The 23,736-nt window shown below is 43.3% G+C and overlaps 1 protein-coding gene across 1 annotated transcript; it reads left to right on the top strand.

Moving 5' to 3' along the window:
- The first annotated feature begins 3,631 nt into the window (after nucleotides 1–3,631).
- COMMD7 (COMM domain containing 7) lies at nucleotides 3,632–22,331 on the top strand. The gene is made up of 9 exons (XM_070940285.1): nucleotides 3,632–3,740; nucleotides 6,889–6,942; nucleotides 8,852–8,954; nucleotides 14,082–14,138; nucleotides 14,228–14,265; nucleotides 15,880–15,970; nucleotides 16,504–16,553; nucleotides 19,311–19,359; nucleotides 21,605–22,331. Exons 1-9 carry the CDS (start codon nucleotides 3,657–3,659, stop codon nucleotides 21,679–21,681), a joined length of 603 nt encoding a protein of 200 aa, XP_070796386.1. The 5' UTR covers nucleotides 3,632–3,656; the 3' UTR covers nucleotides 21,682–22,331.
- The last annotated feature ends 1,405 nt before the right edge of the window (nucleotides 22,332–23,736 follow it).

Genomic DNA, 23,736 nt, shown 5'->3' with positions numbered 1-23,736 from the left:
GAGACAAAAACAAATGGAAGGACAGCTGCAGGATTTGGGTTTGGCCAGTCTAGAGAAAAGAAGGACTTTGGGGGGACATGATAGCAGCCTTCCAGTATTTGAGGGGCTGCCGCAAAAAAGGGGGGGGGGTGTCAATTTATTCTCCAAAGCACCAGAAGGCAAGACAAGAAACAACGGATGGAAACTAACCAAGGAGAGAAGCAACCTGGAACTAAGGAGATGCTTCCTAACAGTGAGGACAATCGATCAGTGGAACTGCTTGCCACCAGAAGTTGTGGGTGCTCCATCACTGGAGGTTTTTAAGAAGAGACTGGACAGCCACCTATCCGAAGTGTCTCCTGCTTCAGCAGGGGGCTGGACTAGAAGACCTCGGAGGTCCCCTTCCAGCTTTATTCTGATTTGATTCCGTTCCTTGACCACCCCTAAACTCTGCATGGATCTTTATTCTTTAATTTCAGATGATGTGCTTCTGTTTTCAACACTGACTGGGAGAGATCCCAAAGCAGAATTCTGGTTCTTGGTCCGTGTCCTGCCTCCCCTCCTCGTGATCCAGTCTGGCATTGATCCACTGGGATAACATATAGCAGGGGTCCCCAACTTTTCGGACCTCAGGGACCACTAAATTCATAATTTTAAATCCCGCAGACCACGAATACTGGGTGGGCATGGCTAGGTGGTCATGTGACTGGGTGGGCGTGGCCAACTCAATGTCACTCATGTCAAGGGGCACATCGCCAGCCTCTACTCACCCCTCCCCTCCCAGCCACTCCTCACCTGCCCACCTGGGCTCCTTATGGCCCCAAGAGGAAGCAGTTGTTGGAGCTAAGCAGCCATTGCAAGAAAGAGTTGGCAAAACAGCTCAGTTCAAATTGGATCTGACCGAGAAGGAAGCTCAGCAGAAGCTCCTCACTGAGGACTAGGAGCATAGGCTTTCCAAGCAGAGGGAAGGCCTGCGGGAGTGCAAGGCCAGGTACCGGCGCCTGGAGGCTCAGCAGGCTGAGATGGTCAGCCAGTTCCAGGCCATGAGGCAGCCCCACTGGAACGAGGCCCTCCGGCTCTCCAGCGGTGATTCTCACCAGCCTTCGCCCCAAAGCCCCCCACCAGGAGGCCGAAGCAGACCCCGAGTCGGAATTTCTGCCCCCCTCCGACCCACACAAAAAGACCCCAAAGGGGGAGACTCTCTGCAGCAACACAAATGTTCATTGCACGTATCTGTCCCAGGGGCCGTAATTTGAGGACCCTGGATTTAGTGCAATATAAAAAATGCAAATAATTTTTCTGCGGACCACCAAAATTTTCTCACGGACCACCAGTTGGTGACCACTGGTATAGAGTATTATATAGTATTAATGCATTACAAAAGTCCTCGATTTACAAGAGTTTCTTTAGTGACTGTTCAAAGTTGCAATGGCATGAAAAAAGCGACACGACGAATAATCTATAATCCAGTGTTTCTCAACCTTGGAAGCTTGAAGATGGGTGGACTTCAACTCCCAGAATCCCCCAGCCAGCGCTGCTGGCTGGGGGATTCTGGGAGTTGAAGTCCACCCATCTTCAAGCTTCCAAGGTTGAGAAACACTGCTATAATCAATTCCCAATCTCTCCTATAATCATATATACACTTAGTTAATTAATACAGGTATTCCTCGACTTACGACCACCATGGAGCCCAAACTTTATGTTACTAGGCAAGACGTTTGTTAAAGTGGCATTTTGCCCCACTTTACGACTTTCCTGGCCACCGTTGTTAAATGAATCACTGCAGTCATTCAGTTAGTGACAGGGTCGTTCAGTGAATCCGGCTTCCCCAGTGACTTGGCTTGTCAGAAGGTCGCAAAAAGGGGATCACGGGACCCCCGGGACTCTGCGACCGTCATAAAAAACGAGTCAGTTTGCCGAGCGTCTGAATTTTGATCATGTGACCCTGGGGAGGCTGCAACGGTCGTAAGTATGAAAAACAGTCCTAAGTCACTTTTTTGTGTTCCGTTGTAACTTTGAACGGTCACTAAAACTCCCAGCTGAGAAAGCACCAGGGACCCCACAGTCCTCCCCCTCCCCCTCCCTCTCCTCTCCTGCCTTCCTCCTCCTCCTCAAACTCCACTCCCTTCTACTACTGATAAGGTTCCCTAGTTGGGCCATGAAATGTCTGCAAGCTCAGAGAGCACCAAGGACCCCACAGTCCCTTCCTTTCTTCCCTGATGATGTTCCCTAGTTGGGCCATGAAATGTCTGCAAGGAAATCACCCAGCTCAGAGAACACCAAGGACCCCTTCCTTCCCTCCCTCCCCTCCCTCCCTCCTTTCTTCCTTCCTTCCTTCCTCTTTCCTTTCCTTCCCTCCCTCCCTCCTTCCTTCCTTTCCTTCCTTCCCTCCCTCCCTCCCTTCTTCCTTCCTTCCTTCCCCTTCCTCTTTCCTTTCCTTCCCTCCCTCCCTCCTTCCTTCCTTCCTCTTTCCTTTCCTTCCCTCCCTCCCTCCTTCCTTCCTTTCCTTCCCTCCCTCCCTCCCTCCCTCCCTCCCTTCTTCCTTCCTTCCTTCCCTTCCTCTTTCCTTTCCTTCCCTCCCTCCCTCCTTCCTTCCTTTCCTTCCTTCCCTCCCTCCCTCCCTTCTTCCTTCCTTCCTTCCCTTCCTCTTTCCTTTCCTTCTCTCCCTCCTTCCTTCCTTCCTTCCCTTCCTCTTTCCTTTCCTTCCCTCCCTCCCTCCCTCCTTCCTTCCTTTCCTTCCTTCCCTCCCTCCCTCCCTCCTTCCTTCCTTCCCTCCCTCCCTCCCTTCTTCCTTCCTTCCCTTCCCTCCCCCTCCCTCCCTCCTTCCTTCCTTCCTTCCCTTCCCTCCTTCCTTCCTTCCTTCCTTGATGATGTTCCCTAACTGAGTTACGAAACATCTGCAAGAAAACCACCCAGCTCAGAGATAAGTGTTGCCAGGTGTCCACCATTTGAGCGGACAGTCTGCTTTTTTCCCCATTATGTTCACTATTTATTTATTTTTTTCACAAAATAGTGGACATTTTTTTTTAATTCAAAAGCTTGATGATGAAAATTAAAATGTAATTTCATATTTTGCATATCACGATGGTACATTTGACGTCTTGAATGTTAAGTAAAGTTTTGAAGTGATTATTTTAATACGTGTTAAAATGTTTGTAAGAAAATATATAATTTCATTGTAAAAAATTTTTTTACTACTTAACCACCACCCCCACCCACCCACCCACCCCCGCTTGTCTGCTATTTTTGGGAAGCAGATCTGGCAACCCTAATTGAGTCAGAGACCACCAAGGACCCCACACTCTTCCTCCTCCTCCTCTTCCCCCCCCCAAACCCTCCGGAGCAACGCAGGACCCCAAACGCGGCTGGTTCCCACGGTCCAAAGACGAGACTCCTCGCCCGTTCACGCGAGCCACAAGGGGGGGTGGGGGGGTTTACTGGAGAGTGGGGTAGCGGGGGGGAGCGATGCCGGGCATCCTTGGGGGGCGTGGGGGGGGCGTGGGGGGGTCTCTCTCATTGCTCCCGGGGCGTGGGAAGCAAAGAGGCGGAGGAGGATGGAGAGGAGGCTCGAAAGTGCCGGCGCTGATGCTCAGCTGAGCCGGACTTATAGGGCGGAGCGCTGGGGGGGGGGGGGTAGGGGAGAGGCGGAGCGGGGCCGAGCCGAGCCGAGCCGGGCTATGGGGCTGCTGAATTTCACCCGCGAGCCGGTGCCGGAGGCGGTCAGCGCCGACCTGCAGCTGCTCAACCAGCTGAGCGCGCAGGTGGCGGGGCGCAGGGGACCAGTGGGTGGGAGGGGGGGTCCTCCAGGCGAGTGGGGGGGGAACTTCAGGAGAGACCCCCCCCACACTCTTCAGCCCGCTTAGGTGGGGAAGGGGCGGGGGGAAAGGTGGAGAGGAGAGGGGGGTCTCCCAAGCTTGCCTTCTTCTTTCCCTGGCCTGGAGGGGGTCGCTTGGCCATGCAGTCCCCCCCCACCTCTGAGAATGGGGAGGGGGCTCCCTGCAGGGTGGGCTGCCTCCCGGAGGGGGCTTTTTCCTTCCGAGGGGCTTAGATGGCTGTTTAAGCCAGGGGGTCTCCCAACTTTGGGCACTTTACGACGGTGGGGGACTTCAACTCCCAGAATTGAAGTTGAAGGAGTTGCAGTCCCCCCCCCCGTCGTAAAGTGCCCAAAGTTGGAGACCCCCCTGCTTTTAAGCAGCAAGGGAGGGTTTAAGGCAGGATGCCAAAGCCCATCTGTTGATTAATTAAGTAAAACCTCTTGCATTTACTGGACCAGGCTAGTTGCAACTGTGCCAACCTGCAAGAAGGGCGTTCAGACATTTCCCCTAAACCACGATTCGTTGCCTTGTGTCGATCCCAACGCATGGTGGTTTCTTCGACAGGTCCTGGGGATTGTAACGCCTTGCCTTGCTTTGCAATAGGTCGCAGGAGTGGGCAATTTGTGGCTCTTTTACAAGCTGTGGACTTCAACTCCCAGAATTCCTGAGACAGTCTCGGGGATTCTGGGAGTTGAAGTCCACAGGTTGTAAAAGAGCCACAAATTGCCCACTCCTGCAATAGGGCACCAGGTTTTTCATCTGGGGATGATGGGTCTGGCGCCTATTGTGCCGGGCTGGGCTTTTAAGTCATGGGACTTTCTGAGCCGGGTGGTTTTTCTTGCAGACGTTTCGCAACCCAGCTAGGGAACATCATCAGTGCTGGATGGAAGGGAGTGGGGTCTGTGGGGAAGAGGAGGAGGAGGAGGAGGAGGAGTCTGGGGTCCTTGGTGATTTCTGAACTTTTTTTTTTTTTTGGCAGATGTTTTGCCACCCAGCTAGGGGACATGCAGAGCAAAAATCCCCTTCCTTCTAGTCCTGATGATATTACCTAGTTGGGTCATGAAACATCTGCAAAAATTTAAATAAATATAAATATATGGAAAAGCGATAGCAGAAAAAGACCCACTGGTCCATCCAGTCTGCCTTTTGAATTTTTTGTTTTCTTTTTAATTCAATTTATTATTATAAATGTATTAAAATGTATTTCAGTTTTTGTCCGATGATGGATATGGGCTTGTCCCAAGTATGTTTAAACTCAGTTATAGAGGATCTCCACTGGAAGTTGGTTCCAAGCTTCCAATACAGCTAGTCCTCGACTTACGACTGCAATTGAGCCCAAAATTTCTGTTGTTAAGTGAAACATTTGATTCAGTGAGTTTTGGCCCCATTTTATGACTTTCCTTGCCACGGTTACTAAGTGAATCGCTGCAGTAGTTGATAAGTTAGTAAGCCGGTCGTTAAGTGAATCAGAAGGTTGCAAAAGGGGATCACGTGAACCTCCGAGTCACTGTGACCGTCATAAATACGAGTCAGTTGCCAGGTGTCTTAATTTTGATCACGTGACTGTAGGGATACTGCAATGGTCATAACTCACAACTCACTTTTTTTAGTGCCGTTGTAACTTCAGCCACTAAATGAACTGTTGTAAATTGAGGACTACCTGTATAGTGGGATTAGGACCGAGCTCAGAGACCACCAAGGACCCCCCACGGTTCAACCCAGAGCTACAAAAATTGTCCGGCTTTAAATTTAAAATTCAGAGGCCTTTTGTGAAATTGAAAGAAAAAAATGGTGGGGAGGGGGGAAGAATCCCTGATTCCCCCAGACCTCTGGGGGCCTGCCTCCTTGGGAGTGGGTGGGCTTGCAGACCAGAGTTGGGGGTTGGATGACCAGCCCACCTGTCCCTCCCCAAAAGAGGGGAGAAGACAAGGAGGGGAGGTGGGGGGGCAAGGAAGAACTGGTGGGGGAAAAAAATAATGGAGTTTTGTCTTCCGGGAATTTAGTGGCACAAACTTCAATTCTGTGACTTTGCGGTTTTGCAAATGGTCTGAGTCATCATTTCTCGACAGCGTGGCTGTTTTGGGGGCTGGTCGCAGCTCCCCGGCAGCCATTTTGTGAATGCCCAAACCCCCTCCCCGCTAACCAGGCAGCCATTTTCTATAATCCCCCTAACCCCCCCCCCCCCTCCTCCGGTTCTGAAACACTCAAAATGATGGGCAGCCCACAAGGATGCTGTGGTCCTTTGGGGACTCACGTCAGGGGCTGCCGGACCTGTACCACGTTCTGTACCACGTACCATGGTAGAGGGGGCTGGACTATAAGACCTCCAAGGTCCCTCCCAGCTCTATTCTATTCTATTCTGCCAGGGGACAAAAGGGAGCAGAGGGTAATATTTTTTGTTTTGTTTGTTTATATCTCACTTTTATTGTTTTTACAAATAGCTCAAGGTGGCCAGCACATCCATCGCAGTTTCCTCCTCCTATTTTCCCTGCAACAACAATCCTGTGAGGTGGGTTGGGCTGAGAGGCTTTTATGCCTTAGGCGGAACTAGAACTCACCATCTCCTGGTGTTTGGCCCAAAGTCACCCAGCTAATTTTTGTACCTAAGGCAGGACTGGGACTCCATGGGCCCAAAGTCTTTCTGCCAATTTTCCTGCCTAAGGCAGGACTAGAACTCACAGCCTCCTGATGATTTAACGCAAAGTCACCCAGAAGGCTAGGGTAGGAATTTGAACTCGTGGCCTCCCGCTTTCTAGCCTTGGTACCTTCACCGCTGGCCTGGGGTCTCCAATCTTAACCACTTTTAAGCCTCGTGGACTTCAATTCCCAGAATTCCTCAGCCAGCCAACTATAAAATCCCTAATTCTAATCTGTGCTGGCTGGGGAATTCTGGGAGTTGAAGTCCACGAGGCTTAAAATCGCCAGGTTTGGACACGCCCCCTGCATTTAGTCCCAACTTTCTCTCTCTCTCTCTCTCTCGCTTATTTCTTTGTTGATTAAATTTATATGCTGCTTGTTTTCAGTCAGGAAGGAGGAAAGGAAGCGCGAAGCTTTTCCTGTTGGATGACGGTCTGTCTTTCTTCTTTTTCCCCAGCAATTTTCTACCCTCGTGGAGGTGCTTTTCCAATTCCTGCGAGAACCCAAAGAGGTATTCCACTTTTGGGAAGAGGGAGGGGGAGGAATCGAAAAAGGAGGGTTCCCCCCCCCGGATGAAGCCCCCCCCTGTTTTCTTTTAAGTGCGAGTGAAGGCGGTTTATAGGCGATGCTGAAAATATTTCTTCTATATAACAAAGTTTTCAATAATAGCATTATAGGTAGTCCTTGATTTATGACCACAATTGGGAGCAGAATTTCAGTTGTATATTTGTGTGCATTCACACACACACAAACACAGAGTATACATACACATATGCAAACACATACACATATATATGTATATTATATACATATATGTTTTATATACATATATATTATATACACTGTGTACTTATATAATACTGTATATTATATACAGGTGGTCTTCAACTTACGACCACCACTGAGCCCAACATTTACGTTGCTAAGTGAGAAACGTGTTAAGTGAATTTTGCCCCATTTTACGACATTTCCTGCCACCGTTGTTAAGCGAAGCATTACAGATGTTATATTAGTAAGATGGTGGTTTAGTGAACCTGCCTTCCCCGTGGACTTTGCTTGACTTTGAAAGTTGCAAAAGGAAGAATCACGTGACCCCGGGGACACTGCGACCGTCATAAATACGAGTCAGTTTCCAAGTATCTGAATTTTGATGACGTGACCCTGGGGAGGCTGCAACGGCTGTGGGACAAATGGTCATAAGTCACGTTTGTCAGTGCCGTCGTAAGTTAGAATGGTCACTAAATGAATCATAAGTCTAGTTCTACCTGTATAGAGTCGCAAAAGGCGATCACACACACTTTTTTTATTTATTTATTTATATGCCGCCCTTCTCCGGAGACTCAGGGTGGCTTACAGTGCGTTAAGCAATAGCCTTCATACTTTTGTATATTTATACAAAGTCAGCTTATTGCCCCCACAATCCGGGTCCTCAATTTACCCACCTTAGAAAGGATGGAAGGCTGAGTCAACCTTGAGCCTGGGGAGAGTCGAACTTAATAATTGCAGGCAGCTGATGTTAATAACAGTGCTTTAATCTGCTGCACCACCAGGGCTCACATACACACACACACACACACATATATATATTCTTACTTCTTCGTAGGATTTATGTGTGTTTTTCCTCTAGCCAGGTTTTTCATAGATATTAGATCTATTTCATAGATATTAATAGATATTGTACCTTTACAGGGAGGATATATGAGATGTGGGTGTGGCTTACTGATGATGGCTAATGAGCCAGAAATAGATCTATATAAGTCTCTCACCTGGCAGCAAGAACTTGCTGGCTGCCAGAAAGAAAAAAGTCCAGAATCGAGTGGATGTGATTCCACTGAGCTAGGGCTGCAGAAAAACCTTGGTTACGTAGGAAAAACCTGGCTAGAGGAAAAACACACACACACACACACACACACACCTGTGTGTGTGTGTGTGTGTGTGTGTGTGTGTGTGTACAGTTAATATATATATATATATGTGTCCCCTTTTACAACCTTCTCACAAGCAAAGTCAGCGAGGAAACCAGATTCATTTAATAACCAGATTCACTTAGCAACTGTGGCAAGAAAGCATGTAAAATGGGGCAGTAGACCCTTAAGAAGTGTCTCGCTTAGCAACGGAAACTTGGGGCCCAACTGTGGCCATAAGCCAAGGACTCCCTGTATTTTTCAGTTCTGCCAGCTAGCCTTTTTCCTCCCCCCCCCCCCCCCGGGCCTCTTCCAAATTGCCTCGAGGGCAACGGGATTTAGAGAAGAGGCCTCAAAGGGATCCCCTTGGAAAACCCATCGACAGCTATGAGCTCCTCCTCCCCATGGAGTTGTGGTGAGCAGGGCAGCTCCTACCTCCGAGACTCACTTTTACACGTGTGCAAGGGAAGTGTGAGAAACCTGGGGCAATGCACGCTTTGCTCTTGTGCCTGGCAGGTGGAGAGGTTCCTGGCTCACCTGTCCGACTTCGCAACGGGGAATAAAATCAGCCTCGGCCCTCTGAAGAGTATCGTCAAAAGCCTCTTGCTGGTGCCCAGTGGTGAGTGTGGGGCAGGTCTATGGTAGGCCTCTGGGGTGGTGGTGGGGGGAGAGAACCACTCTGAAAGCCACTGTGGTCTTGGAGGTGAGGGGACCAGGCTAGAAATCCGGAGACAGGAAGTTCTAGTCCTGTTTTGGGTATGAAAGTTGGCTGGGTGACTTTGGACCAATCACCAGGTGATTGTGAGTTCTAGTCCAGTCTTAGGCACGAAAGCTGGCTAGGTGACTTTAGACCAATCACCAGGAGATGGTGATTTCTAGTCCTGCATTAGGCGCAAAAACTGGCTGAGTGATCTTGGGCCAAAGGTCAGGTGACTGTGAGTTCTAGTCCAGTCTTAGGCATGAAAGCTGGCTAGGTGACTTTGGGCCAATGACCAGGTGACTGTGAGTTCTAGTTCTAACATAAATATGAAAGCCAGCTGGATGACTATGGGCCAATGACCAGGAGACTCTGAGTTCTAGTCCTGCCTTAGGCACGAAAGCTGGTTGCGTGACTTTGGGCCAATGACCAGGAGACTGTGAGTTCTAGTCCCGCCTTAGGCACGAAAGCTGCCTAGGTGAGTTTGGATCAATGACTTAGACTTACAATAACTTTATTGACACTTTGAATGTACACTAATCGGCATACATTAAAATGAAACTTCATTGCATACAGCTCTCAAAGGGTCACCACCAGGAGACGGTGAGTTCTAGTCCTACCTTAGCCAGGAAAGCTGACTAGGTGCTTTTGGGCCAATCACCAGGAGAGGGTGAGTTCTAGTCCTGCCTTAGCCATAAAAGCTGGCTGGGTGTTCTTTGGGTCAATAGCCAGGAGAATGTGAGTTCTAGTCCTACCTTAGGCACAAAAGCTGGTTGTGGTACATTCATCGTCTTGAGTTCCCTACAAAGTAATAAAGGCAGGATAAAAAATCTAATAAATAAATAAACAAATGGGGCAGAAGAGGGGAGGATAAGGAAAAATCTCTCCTCCACCTGAAAAAAAACACATTTGGGGTTCAGTCTGGTGCATCCCCCTTGCTCAGAGGCTTCTGCAAGATCAGAAGTTTCCCTCCAAATGACGGGCGTTGTGTAGTCATGACCCCCCCCCCAAACCCCTGCCCTTAGGTATGTGCATACACAATGCCCATCCGAAAGGGTGGGGTTTATAGTGCAATTCTGCTTTTGTCAGTTGTGATGGGCAATCTCACTCACACACACACAGAGTGCAGAAATCTTTAATCTTCAAAGAACTTCCCAGAAGACCCAACAGCTTAATAATTTTCTTTCTTTCTTTCTTTCTTTCTTTCTTTCTTTCTTTCTTTCTTTCTTTCTTTCTTTCTTTCTTTCTTTCTTTCTTCTTTCTCTTTCTTATCTTTCTTTCCTTCTTTCTTTCTTTCTTTCTTTCTTTCTTTCTTTTTTCTTTCTCGTTCTCTTTCTCTTTCCCTATCATTTATCAATCATCTATTTATCTATTATCTATCTATCTTCTATATCAGTGGTGAAATCCAAATTGTTTTACTACCAGTTCTGTGGGCGTGGCTTGGTGGGCGTGGCAGGGGAAGGATACTGCAAAATCTCCATTCCCACCACACTCCTGGAGCCAGCCAGAGGTGGTATTTGCCGGTTCTCTAAACTACTTAAAATTTCCGCTACCGGTTCTCCAGAACCTGTCAGAATCTGCTGGATTTTACCCCTGATCTATATCTTTATGTATCTGTCTATTTGTCTCTCCATCTATATCTATCCATCCATCTATCTATCTATCTATCTATCTATCTATCTATCTATCTACCTACCTACCTACCTACCTACCTACCTACCTACCTATCTAATTTCTACACTGCCCATCACTTAACCAACTGGGCATTTTAAAAACCACAATATACAGTAATATAAAATGGTACTAAAAAAGCCCAGTTAAGAATAGAGTTTATAAAATACGGTTTTGACAAGCGAAAATCAAAAATCAAAGATAAAATGTTTACAAAGCTAAAACTGAATTATATGAACTCAGGGTGGTTTTTCTGAGTCGCAGTTTGCCACTGGTGCGTAGCTCCAGTTCTTTCCACTCTATCCAGAAGGTGTCATAAGAAATTCTGATTGTAATGGAATTTCTTACCCTCCAGTGCAATCTACCAGGCATTATAAGAAGCAGCAAACAGTCTTGCTGCTAAGAAAAAGAGAGCTGATAGGAGGCAAAGAAATAACTACAGATAAGAAGACCGATAGAAGGGAAGATGGGTAGCTCAGGGTTGAATTGTGCGTTCCTTGGTGCTCTCTGAATTTATTTATTTATTTATTTATTTGATTTGATTTGATTTGATTTCTATGCCACCCTACTCCCGAAGGACTCAGGGTGGTGCACAGCCAAACAATAAAATACATACATACAAAATTTAAAAGTGGAATTAAAATCAAATTAAATAGTTTTGGCCCAGACAAATTAAAACTCCAATCAATTTAAAACCAATTTTAAAATTTGAATATATAAAATACTAAAAAATATTAAAAATTAAATATCTTTTATAAAAGAGGGAGAAAATTAGGCCAGGCCCGCCTGGTGAAATAAAAAGGTCTTTAAAGCGCGGCGGAAGGTGCACAGATCCGGGATCCTCCGTATCTCCGGGGGGAGCTCGTTCCAGATAGTAGGTGCCCCCACAGAGAAGGCTCTCCCCCTGGGGGCCGCCAGTCGGCATTGTTTGGCAGACGGCACCCAGAGGAGCCCCTCTCTATGAGAGCATACTGGCTGGTGGGAGGCTATTGGTGGTAGTAGGCGGTCCCGCAGGTACCCAGGTCCTGAGCCATGGAGCGCTTTAAAAGGTGGTAACCAAAACCTTGAAGCGCACCCGGAAGACCACCGGGAGCCAGTGCAGCTCGCACACGAGGGGTGTTACATGGGAACGCCATGTCGCTCCCATAACCACCCGCGTGGCCGCACTCTGCGCCAGTTGGAGCCTCCTGGTGCTCCTCAAGGGGAGCCCCATGTAGAGAGCATTACAATAGTCCAGACAAGAGGTGACGAGGGCATGAGTGGCTGTGCGTAAGGAGTCCCGATCCAGAAAGGGACGCAACTGGCAGATCAGGCGAACCTGATGAAAAATCCTCCCGGTCACGGCCGTCAAGTGCTCTTCTAAAGACAGCCGTGAATCCAGGAGGACGCCCAAGTTGCGAACCCTCTCCGTGGGGGCCAGCGATTCACCCCCAATAGCCAGTGATGGCACCAGCTGACTATATCGGGATGTCGGAAACCACACAAGAATTGTTTTCTTGCAGATGTCTCATGACCCAACTAGGTAACATCATCAGTGTTAGAAGGAAGGATTTGCTCTCTGTTTATATACAAGTGGCTTTCGCTGTTAGTGTTGATGGGAATGTTGTTTTCCTTTCAGTGGTTCTTTGATTAGCCTATGGTTTATTGTTAGTTTGTTTGTCTAAGTCGGTAGTTCCTTGATTGGGGTATTGTTTATTACTGTAAACCAGTGGTGAAATCCATTTTTTTTTACTACTGGTTCTGTGGGCGTGACTTAGTGGGCATGGCAGGGGAAGAATACTGCATCCATTCCCACCCCACTCCAGGGGAAGGATATTGCAAAATCCCCATTCCCTCCCCACTCTGGGGCCAGCCAGAGGTGGCATTTGCCAGTTCTCCGAACTACTCAAAATGTCCGCTACCGGTTCTCCAGAACCTGCTGGATTTCACCCCTGCTGTAAACTAAAGTAAAATAAAAAATAAAAAATTAAATTAAATTAAATTAAATTAAATTAAATTAAATTAAATTAAATTAAATTAAATTAAATTAAATTAATAAAATAATAAAATAAAATAAATAAAATAAAATAAAATAAAATAAAATAATAAAATAATAAAATAAAATAAAATAAATAATAAAAATAAATTAAAAAAATAAAAATAAAAAAGTAAAGTAAAATAAACTAGGTTTAGACTGGATTGCAAGCATCCTGTTTGGCCAGAATTTAGCTTTCTTGTTTTAATTGATTTAGTTTGATAGTTTTATTTTTATTTTATGTGTCTTTTCATCTTTAATTGGGACTCACCCCAAGTTCTTTGAAAGATAGACAGCTATATAAACCTTTCAAATAAATTAAAATAAGAAGAGATATAACCAAATAAAAAATAGCAATGAAACAAAATATAATGTACAATGGAATAATAATAAAACAAGTAAAAAATAAAATAGAAATAAAATACATAAAATAACCTTCAGATTTCTTTGAAAGATGGGCAGCTATATAAATGTTTTAAATAAAATAAATAGAAAACAAATAATATCAAATAAAAAATAGAAATGAAATAAAAGTAGAAATCAAATAAAAATAACAATAAAATTAAAAATAGAAATAAAGTAATAAAACAAAAAATAGAAACAAGATAAAATAAACTTCAAATAATAAAACAAAAAATAGAAACAAAATAAAATAAACTTCAAATAATAAAACAAAAAATAGAAACAAGATAAAATAAACTTCAAATAATAAAACAAAAAATAGAAACAAAATAAAATAAACTTCAAATAATAAAACAAAAAATAGAAACAAAATAAAATAAAATAAATTTGAAATAATAAAACAAAAAATAGAAATAAAATAAAATAAACTTCAAATAATAAAACAAAAAATAGAAACAAAATAAAATAAAATAAATTTGAAATAATAAAACAAAAAATAGAAAAAATAAAACAAACTTCAAATAATAAAACAAAAAAGAAACAAAATAAAATAAAATAAACTTCAAATAATAAAACAAAAAATAGAAACAAAATAAAATAAAATAAACTTCGAATAATAAAACAAAAAATAGAAACAAAATAAAATAAAATAAATTTGAAATAATAAAACAAAAAATAGAAACAAAACAAAATAAACTTCAAATAATAAAACAAACAAATAGAAACAAGATAAAATAAAATAAACTTCAAATAGTAAAACAAAAAAATAGAAATAAAATAAAAATTTAAAAAAGCTTCAAATTTAGGTTGCAGATTTGCAAGCACGGCAATGGCCGAAGTTAGCTTTTGCTTGTTTTTCTCCCATAAATTAGCTCTGTGGTCGGGGAGGTCACTCCCTGCCTTATCTTCCATTTGTGTCTTTGTCAACTGGGCTCCCTTTTTTTACACAATGTTTATTCCAGGTGCCTTAAAGCGGAGCCTGTCTGCAGAACAAGTCCGAGCAGATCTTATCACCCTGGGTAGGTCTCCCCTGCTCTGCCCCATTTAGTTCTCTGGAGGGCCACTGGCTTCACTCCTCCTGTTTGACCACCTCCAATTTCTCCTGCAGGGCTGAGCGAGGAAAAGGCCAGGTATTTTGAAGAACAGGTAAGCGCTTTCCTCCGTGGGCCAGGATCGCCTTTTGCAATTTAAACCACCATCCCCAAAATTGCAGAGGGAATCCAAGTCTCTTTTCCAAACCTGCAACTTTAATTCTTTCCTATTTTCTCGCTGTAAGGAGTATCTGTAAATGTTGTTTTTCTCCCTGGAAAATTCTTAGGTCGCTTTCTAAGGCCATGTCTCTCAGCTGTGAGAACTTTAAGAGGGTTGGAGTCCTCTTAAAGCACTCTGGCTGGAGAATTCTGGGAATTGAAGTCCACCCATCTTAAAAATATACTTGATGGAGAATTCTGGGAATTGAACACCCACTTAAAGCATGCTGGCTGGAGAATTCTGGGAATTGAAGTCCATCCAATTTAAGGGGTGCTTTCTAGAGAATTCTAGGAGTTGAAGTCCATCCCTCTTAAAAATATACTGGCTGGAGAATTCTGGGAATTGAAGTCCATCCAACTTAAAGCATGCTTTCTAGGGAATTCTAGGAGTTGAAGTCCACTCCTCTTAAAGCATGCTGGGTAGGGACTTCTGGGAGTTGAAATACACCCTCCTTCAAGAATGCTAGCTGGGGAATTCTGGGAAATTGAAGTCCATTCCTCTTAAAAAGTTGCTGAGATTGCGAAACATTATTCTAAGATTAAAAATCACGCAAGTGAGTGGGATCATTGTGTGAAGGGTTATTTTGCAAGTTAATTTTTGGTTTGGTTCAATCAAACCAGTTGACTTAACTCTGCAAACTGCAGTTAAGTGCTGTAAACCATCTTTACTTAATGCATTGTGTGAACACAGCCAGCAGGTTTCAGTGTAAATTCACCACAATGTAAGAAAGATGTGGAGACTCTAGAAAGAGTGCAGGGAAGAGCAACAGAGATGATTAGGGGACTGTAGGCGAAAACATACAAAGAACGGTTGCAGGAACTGGGTATGTCTAGTTTGATGAAAAGAAGGATTAGGGGAGACAGGATAGCAGTCTTCCAATATCTCAGGGGCTGCCCCAAAAAAGAGAGAGTCAAACTATTCTCCGAAGCACCAGAAGGCAGGACAAGAAGCAACGGATGGAAACTAATCAAGGAGAGAAGCAACCTAGAACTAAGGAGAAACTTCCTGACAGTTAGAACAATTAATCAGTGGAACTGCTTGCCACCAGAAGTTGTGAATGCTCCAACACTGGAAGCTTTTAAGAAGAGATTGAACAGCTGTTTGTCTGAAATAGTATAAGGTTTCCTGCTTGCACAGAAGGTTGGACTAGAAGACCTCCAAGGTCCCTTCCAACTCTTTTTATTCTGTTCCACAATTGTGCCTGCAAGTGTGACGACACCATAATGGTTAATAAATCCAAATAAAACAAAAATGCCAAATTAGGTCCCAGCTCTTACTCAGCTGCGGGGAAATTCCCTTGCAGTCTTCGGACCCCATGGACACTGTATTAAAACCATCACTGATTCCACTCTTGTCTTTTTTTAAAAAGTTTTTTTATTAATAATTCAAATTTAAAAAAACAATTGACATGGTTTGACATCTCCGGTTTCTAACATTTCTGTGTAATTCAAATGAATAAATAATATATTCCTTAATCTATCACTCTTCTCTTTTTTGCCTTCGTCCCAGTGGAAGGAAACTTCTCCTGCGCTCTCACGCCTGGCTGTGGGGCAGACGCTGATGGTTAATCAGCTAACAGACATGGAGTGGAAATTCGGAGGTGAGTTCTTTTCTGGGGGGCAGAGAGGGTGTTTTTGTTTTTTTTTAATTTGATTTATATGCCGCCCTTCTCCGGAGACTCAGGGCGGCTTACAGTGCACTAAGCAATAGCCTTCATACTTTTGTATATTTATACAAAGTCAGCTTATTGCCCCCACAAACTGGGTCCTCAGTTTACCTACCTTAGAAAGGATGGAAGGCTGAGTCAACCTTTTTTTTATTATTTTAATTTGATTTATATGCCGCCCTTCTCCGGAGACTCAGGGCGGCTTACAGTGCGTTAAGCAATAGCCTTCATTCTTTTGTATATTTATACAAAGTCAGCTTATTGCCCCCACAAACTGGGTCCTCATTTTACCTACCTTAGAAAGGATGGAAGGCTGAGTCGACCTTGAGCCTGGCGAGATTCGAACTTGCAGTAATTGCAGGCAGCTGGTCTTAATAATAGGGTGCTTTAGACCACTGTACTACCAAGGCTCCTTTGCCAACTCCTTCATATCAATCTTTTTTGCTGCTGGTTTCTCTCTCCAATAGTGACGGCCGGAAGCAGTGAGATGGAGAAAGTAGGAAGCATTTTCCTGCAGGTAAGACGCATTTGGGGAAGGGACAGGTAGAACCAGGAGAGGGGGGAAGAGTCAGAAATTGGCACAGGCCTCAGGGGAGGGGCTTGAGGAGACCTCATACAGGTAGTCCTCGAGTTATAACAGCTCGTTTAGTGACCAAAGTTATAACGGCACTGAAAAAAAAGGAACTTATGGCCATTTTTCACATTTACGACCGTGGTCACACCATCAAACTTCGAACGCTTTGCAACTGACTCGAATTTGTGACAGGGTTGCAGTGTCCTGGAGTCATGTGATTTCCCCTTTATATATAGGCAGTTCTCGACTTACAACTGTGTTTTTTTTTTCGTGACCGTTCGAAGTTAAGGCGACCCTGAAAAAAGTGACTGGTGTCCTTTTTTCACACTTACGACCGTTGCATCGTCCCCGTGGTCACGTGATCAAAATTCAGAGGCATGGCAACTGGCCTGGACTTATGACGGTTGCAGCATCAGGTGGTCCAAGGGGTGAAATCCAGTAGGTTCTGACAGGTTCTGGAGAACCGGTAGCGGAAAATTTTGAGTAGTTCAGAGAACCGGCAAATACCACCTCTGGCTGGCCCCAGGAGTGGGGTGGGAATGGGGATTTTGCAGTATCCTTCCCCCAGGACTGGGGTGGGAATGGGGATTTTGCAGTATCCTTCCCCCAGGTGTGGGGTGGGAATGGGGATTTTGCAGTATCCTTCCCCCAGGACTGGGGTGGGAATGGGGATTTTGCAGTATCCTTCCCCCAGGAGTGGGGTGGGAATGGGGATTTTGCAGTATCCTTCCCCGCCACACCCACAGAACCGGTGGTAAAAAAAATTTGGATTTCACCACTGGGTGGTTCACCTTTTGCGAGCTTCCAACAAGCCAAGTACGCGGGGAAGCCAGATTCACTTAACAACCATGTGACTAACTTAACCACCACAGAGATTCACTTAGCGACGGTGGCGAGGAAAGCCATAAAATGGGGCCAAAGTGACTTAACCGCTGTGTCGCTTAGCAATGGAAATTTGGGACTCGGATTGTGGTCCTAAGTCGAGGACTGATTATAAGCTATTTTCTTTCCATATTTTCCCCAAAATGGACAATTATTCAAACTGTATATTCAGCAAATACAGAATAAATTTCGGCTAGCCTAGAAGAAAGAAGGACTGGGTGGGACATGATAGCAGTCTTCCAATATTTGAGGGGCTGCCCCAAAGAAGAGAGGCTCAATGTATTGTCCAAAGCACAGAAGGCAGGACAAGAAACAACAGATGGAAACTAATCAAGGAGAAAATCAACCTAGAATTGAGGAGAAACTTCCTAATAGTGAGGACAATTAACCAGTGGAACAGCTTGCCACCAGAAGTTGTGGGTGCTCCATCACTGGAGGTTTTTTTAAGAAGTGACTGGACAGCCACTTGATAGAAATAGTATAGGATCTCCTGCTTGAGCAGGGTTTTTTTTTTTTTTTTTTAATTTGATTTATATGCCGCTCTTCTCCGGAGACTCAGGGCGGCTTACAGTGCGTTAAGCAATAGCCTTCATCCTTTTGTATATTTATACAAAGTCAGCTTATTGCCCCCACAATCTGGGTCCTCAATTTACCTACCTTAGAAAGGATGGAAGGCTGAGTCAACCTTGAGCCTTGGAGAGATTCGAACCAGCAGAAATTGCAGGCAGCAGATGTTAATCTGTTAATAACAGTGCTTTAGTCCACTGTACTACAGGCTCTTCCTTTTTAAGCAATAGCCTTCATTCTTTTGTATATTTTATACAAAGTCAGCTTATTGCCCCCACAAACTGGGTCCTCATTTCACCTACCTTAGAAAGGATGGAAGGCTGAGTCAACCTTGAGCCTTGGCGAGATTCGAACCTGCAGTAATTGCAGGCAGCTGTGTTAATAACAGGGTGCACTAAACCCCTGTACTATCAAGGCTCTCCAAGGTCCCTTCCAACCCTTGTTATTCTGTAAGGGTCTCCTGCTTGGCCAGGGGTTTTTTTCTGCCCCAGCTACGGACCCCAAAGAACGCAGCACACACACAGTCTGTACAAACCTTAGTTTACTAAATTAAATCAGTCTTTTTCAAACAAAGGCTGTTAATTAACTTTCTTACAAGAATCCAAAGAATAATAACTGAAAACTTACTATGGTTGGCAGAATGCCCAGAAGCAATTTGCAGGAAGCTGGTAAAATAAGCAAGACAAAACATGAAGGTATGTGAACTAAGTTGTTCCCTGCAAATTGCTTCAGTCGGCGTTCCTCCTTAAATAGGCTAAGGGAGTGGCCAATTAGCCCCAAGCCTTACTCTCGAGGAGACCTCCTCCTCAGGAGCCACTCCTGCCTTTTGGCAGCTCTGCGCGCCCGTGCATCGAGAAGAGGCTCCTCCTCTTCTTCCTCTTCACTTATGGGAGCTTCTGAAGGCCCTGGCTGAATCCCTGCCTCTGGCACCACATCTTCTCCAGCCTCCTCACTGTCCGACTCGAGTGCCAGCTGCACAGGCTGCTGGCGCAGCACCAAACCAGCCTCCTCGCTGTCGGAATCAGCTACTAGCTGCACAGGCCGCTGACGGGCCACAACACTGTTGCACTAGAAGGTCTCTTCCAGATCTATTCTGATTGTGATTCTGAAATCCGAGAATCTTGAATTTCACCTTTTGTATCTTCCAAGTGTTCCGTGGTGGGAGATTCTAGGGGTTGCATTTTGGTTTCTGACATCTGCCTCTTTTGCTGAAACTCACCCAACTTTTCACAACTTGTCATCTCCTTGTAGCTGAAACTGGTGGTTAAGAAAGGCAGCCGGCTGGAACCAGTATATCTAGGTAAGTAAGCCAGCATTGTCTGTGGGAAAACTCTGCAAGTAAAGGGAGAGAGGCTTGAAGATGGGTGGACTTCAACTCCCAGAATCCCCCAGCCAGCGCTGCTGGCTGGGGGATTCTGGGAGTTGAAGTCCACCCATCTTCAAGCTTCCAAGGTTGAGAAACACTGAGCTACAGGAATTCCTTGAATTACAACTGTTCGTTTAATGACCCTTCGTAGTTACAAAAAGAACTGAAAAAAAGTAACTTGTGACCATTGCGGCATCCCCGTAGTCACGTGATCAGAATTCAAAGGCTTGGCAACTGGCATGGACTTATGACAGTTGCAGTGTCCCGGGGTTTCGGGATCGACACCGTTTGGGAACTTCTCAGCTGGCTTCCGACATGCAAAGGTTCAAATGGGGAAGCTAGATTCATTTAATGGCCGTGAGATTCACTCAACAACGACATGGATTCCTGTAATGACTGTTGCAAAGAATGTTGTAAAATGGGGCATGATTTTCTGAACAACTGTCTTGCTTAGCAACCGAAATGTTGGGCGCTTAGCAACCGAAATGTGGTCGTAAATCGAGGATTACCTCTGCTGAGTTATAAGAGCCGTGTTTGTTGACAGCCGTGTTTTAATTCTTAATGTTGAATGCTTTTAACGCTTTCCAAGTTCTTACTGTTTTTGTTTCATTTTGTCAAATAACAACACCTTCATTGTTATTTTTTGATAAATAACTCAAGTGGCAGACATACCTTAGGCACAAAAGCTGGCTGGGTGACTTTGGGCCAATCACCAGGGGATGGTGAGTTCTAGTCCTGCCTTAGGCACGAAGGCCTCCTGGGTGACTCAGTCCCTCTCTCTCTCAGCTCAATCCACCTCACAGGGTTGTTGTGATGGGGGAAAGTGGAAAGAACATTAGGTATGTTTGCTGCCTTGAGTTAAAATGAAAGAAAAAAGAAAATGGGATAAAGAAATCTTAATTTTTTAAAAAGACCCTGGAAATTACAATAGAGAATGGAATGGAATGGAATGGAATGGAATGGAATGGAATGGAGAATGAAATAATGAATATGATGGAATAGAATAGAAATAGAAATAGAAATAGAAATAGAAATAGAATAGAATAGAATAGAATAGAATAGAATAGAATAGAATAGAGAATGAAATAATGAATATGGAATGGAATGAATAGAATAGAATAGAAATGGAATGGAATGGAATGGAATGGAATGGAATGGAATGGAATGGAGAATGAAATAATGAATATGATAGAATGGAATGGAATAGAATAGAAATAGAATAGAGATAGAATAGAAGAATAGAATAGAATAGAATAGAATAGAATAGAATAGAATAGAATAGAGAATGAAATAATGAATATGATGGAATAGAATAGAAATAGAATAGAATAGAGAATGAAATAATGAATATGATGGAATGGAATGGAATGGAATGGAATGGAATGGAATAGAATAGAATAGAAATGGAATGGAATGGAATGGAATAGAGAATGAAATAATGTATATGATAGAATGGAATGGAATAGAATAGAAATAGAATAGAGATAGAATAGAAGAATAGAATAGAATAGAATAGAATAGAATAGAATAGAATAGAATAGAATAGAATAGAATAGAATAGAGAATGAAATAATGAATATGATGGAATGGAATAGAATAGAATAGAATAGGAATGGAATAGAATAGAGAATGAAATAATGAATATGATGGAATAGAATGGAATAGAATAGAGATAGAATAAAGATAGAATAGAATAATAGAGTAGAATAGAACAGAACAGAACAGAACAGAACAGAACAGAACAGAGAATGAAATAATGAATATGATGGAATGGAATGGAATGAATAGAATAAAATAGAATAGAGAATTAAATAATGAATATGATGGAATAGAATGGAATAGAATAGAAATAGAATAGAAATAGAATAGAATAGAGAATGAAATAATGAATATGATGGAATGGAATGGAATGGAATAGAATAGAATAGAATAGAATAGAATAGAATAGAATAGAATAGAATAGAATAGAATAGAATAGAATGAATTAGGGTAGAGTAGACTAGAGTAGAACAGAACAGAGCAGAACAGAACAGAAAACAGAACAGAACAGAATAACAGAGTTGGAAGGGACCTTGGAGGTCTTCTAGTCCAACCCCCTGCTCAGCCAGGAAGCCCTCTAGTACCATTTCAGACAAGCTTGAGTAGCTAATCCTGAACCTTTCGCTCCTTCTCCTTCCAGAATTAACCCTGCCCCAGTTTTACAGCTTCCTTCACGAGATGGAAAGGATGAAGTCCAGCCTGGAGAGCCTCAGCTGATTTTCCTGCCCACCAGACTCTGCAGGACATCTGGACCTCAGGACCAAGACCGTTCCTTCCTTCCGCTGGGGGTGGGGGGTGGGGGGGGGAATTGCAATCCATTCTGGATTGAGTGGGTGAAATACAGCTTCAAGGTTAAAATGGTTTGTACAACCTGTCAGGGTCCCAGTTTGCATCAAAGGACAAGATGGGAAATGATTTGCGGAAGCAAAACCGAAATGGAAAATAAAAGTTTCTCCTTTCAAACAAGGAAGTGGGAGCCCCTCAGTTTGCCCCCCCCCCACCACAGTGCCAGCATGAAGACAAACGCCAATAAAGGAAAATTGTGTGTAGCACAGGGTTAAAATGAGGGAATCCTTTGGTGCTCTCAGCTTGATTTTTTTCCTTGCAGACGTTTCATGACCCAACTAGGTAATATCATCAGTGCTAAAAGGCGATAGACAACTGAGCTGGGCACAGCTCTTGTACCTAAGCCAGTGTTTTCCTAACCTTAAAACTATTTTGAGATGTGTGGACTTCATCTCCCAGAATTCCCCAGCCAGCATGTGTCAGTGTTCCCCAATTTTAGAATATGTGGACTTATCCTAATCAGATCTGATCTGAACTGGTGTAGGGTTTCCTGCCTGAGCAGGGGGTTGGACTAGAGGACCTCCAAGGTCCCTTCCAACTCTTGTTATTCTATTCTATTCTGTTCTGTTCTATTCTATTCTATTCTATTCTATTCTAATTCTATTCTATTCTATTCTATTCTAATTCTATTCTATTCTATTCTACTCTACTCTATTCTATTCTACTCTACTCTATTCTAATTCTATTCTAATTCTATTCTATTCTAATTCTATTCTTATTCTATTCTAGTCTATTCTAATTCTATTCTATTCTATTCTATTCTACTCTACTCTATTCTAATTCTATTCTAATTCTATTCTATTCTAATTCTATTCTATTCTATTCTAATTCTATTCTATTCTACTCTATTCTAATTCTATTCTAATTCTATTCTACTCTATTCTATTCTAATTCTATTCTATTCTATTCTATTCTATTCTACTCTACTCTATTCTAATTCTATTCTATTCTATTCTAATTCTATTCTATTCTACTCTATTCTAATTCTATTCTAATTCTATTCTAATTCTATTCTATTCTAATTCTATTCTATTCTACTCTACTCTATTCTAATTCTATTCTAATTCTATTCTATTCTAATTCTATTCTATTCTATTCTACTCTACTCTATTCTAATTCTATTCTAATTCTATTCTATTCTAATTCTATTCTAATTCTATTCTATTCTAATTCTATTCTATTCTACTCTACTCTATTCTAATTCTATTCTAATTCTAATTCTATTCTATTCTAATTCTATTCTATTCTAATTCTATTCTATTCTATTCTATTCTATTCTATTCTATTCTATTCTATTCTATTCTATTCTATTCTAAAAGGTTTGGGGGAAGGAGAAGGAGGAGGACTGTCGAATCCTTGGTGCTCTCTTTACTTGGTTGTCTCTTTGTATAGTACTGGCCAAAATTGTGGAAACCTTTGGGGACAAGTATATTTTTGAGGTTTGATGGTTAATAACACCACTTCTTTTTTTGGAGTTTCAAGATCATCCTATTCCACTGCTGGAATGGCCTGGGAATAGCCCAGACCTTCACCCAATGGAAAATCTATGGAGCTGACTCAAGAAACTGGTTAGTCAGAAGCGGCCCAGCAATAAAACCCAGTTAATAGAAGCCATCATTCAATCTTGGTTTCACATTACAACAGCTGCAGAACTCAAAGACTTGGTTCACTTCATAGGAAGATGATGTAAGGCCATAATTCATTCTAAAGGTTACCCAACTAAGGATTAACTGACATGGGGATCATTTTTGTATATCTCGTTTTTTCTACCTGTTTCACTTTTCGTCTTTCTACTGTAACTGCTATTCTAATAGCAAATCCTTCATAAAAGTTATTGCATTACATTCCTGATTAAATTATCTTTCCATTGATATATAACTTTATGGTACCACTCCAAAAACAAGTGGTGTTATTACGATTAGCTAG

The sequence above is a fragment of the Pituophis catenifer genome, unplaced genomic scaffold (genome assembly GCF_029215685.1).
Source record: "Pituophis catenifer annectens isolate HBS135680 unplaced genomic scaffold, rPitCat1.0.hap2 SCAF_3, whole genome shotgun sequence".
NCBI classification, from domain to species: domain Eukaryota; kingdom Metazoa; phylum Chordata; class Lepidosauria; order Squamata; family Colubridae; genus Pituophis; species Pituophis catenifer.
The sequence above is the reverse complement of the archived record's forward strand: the minus strand, read 5'-3'. Positions and strand labels throughout refer to the sequence as shown.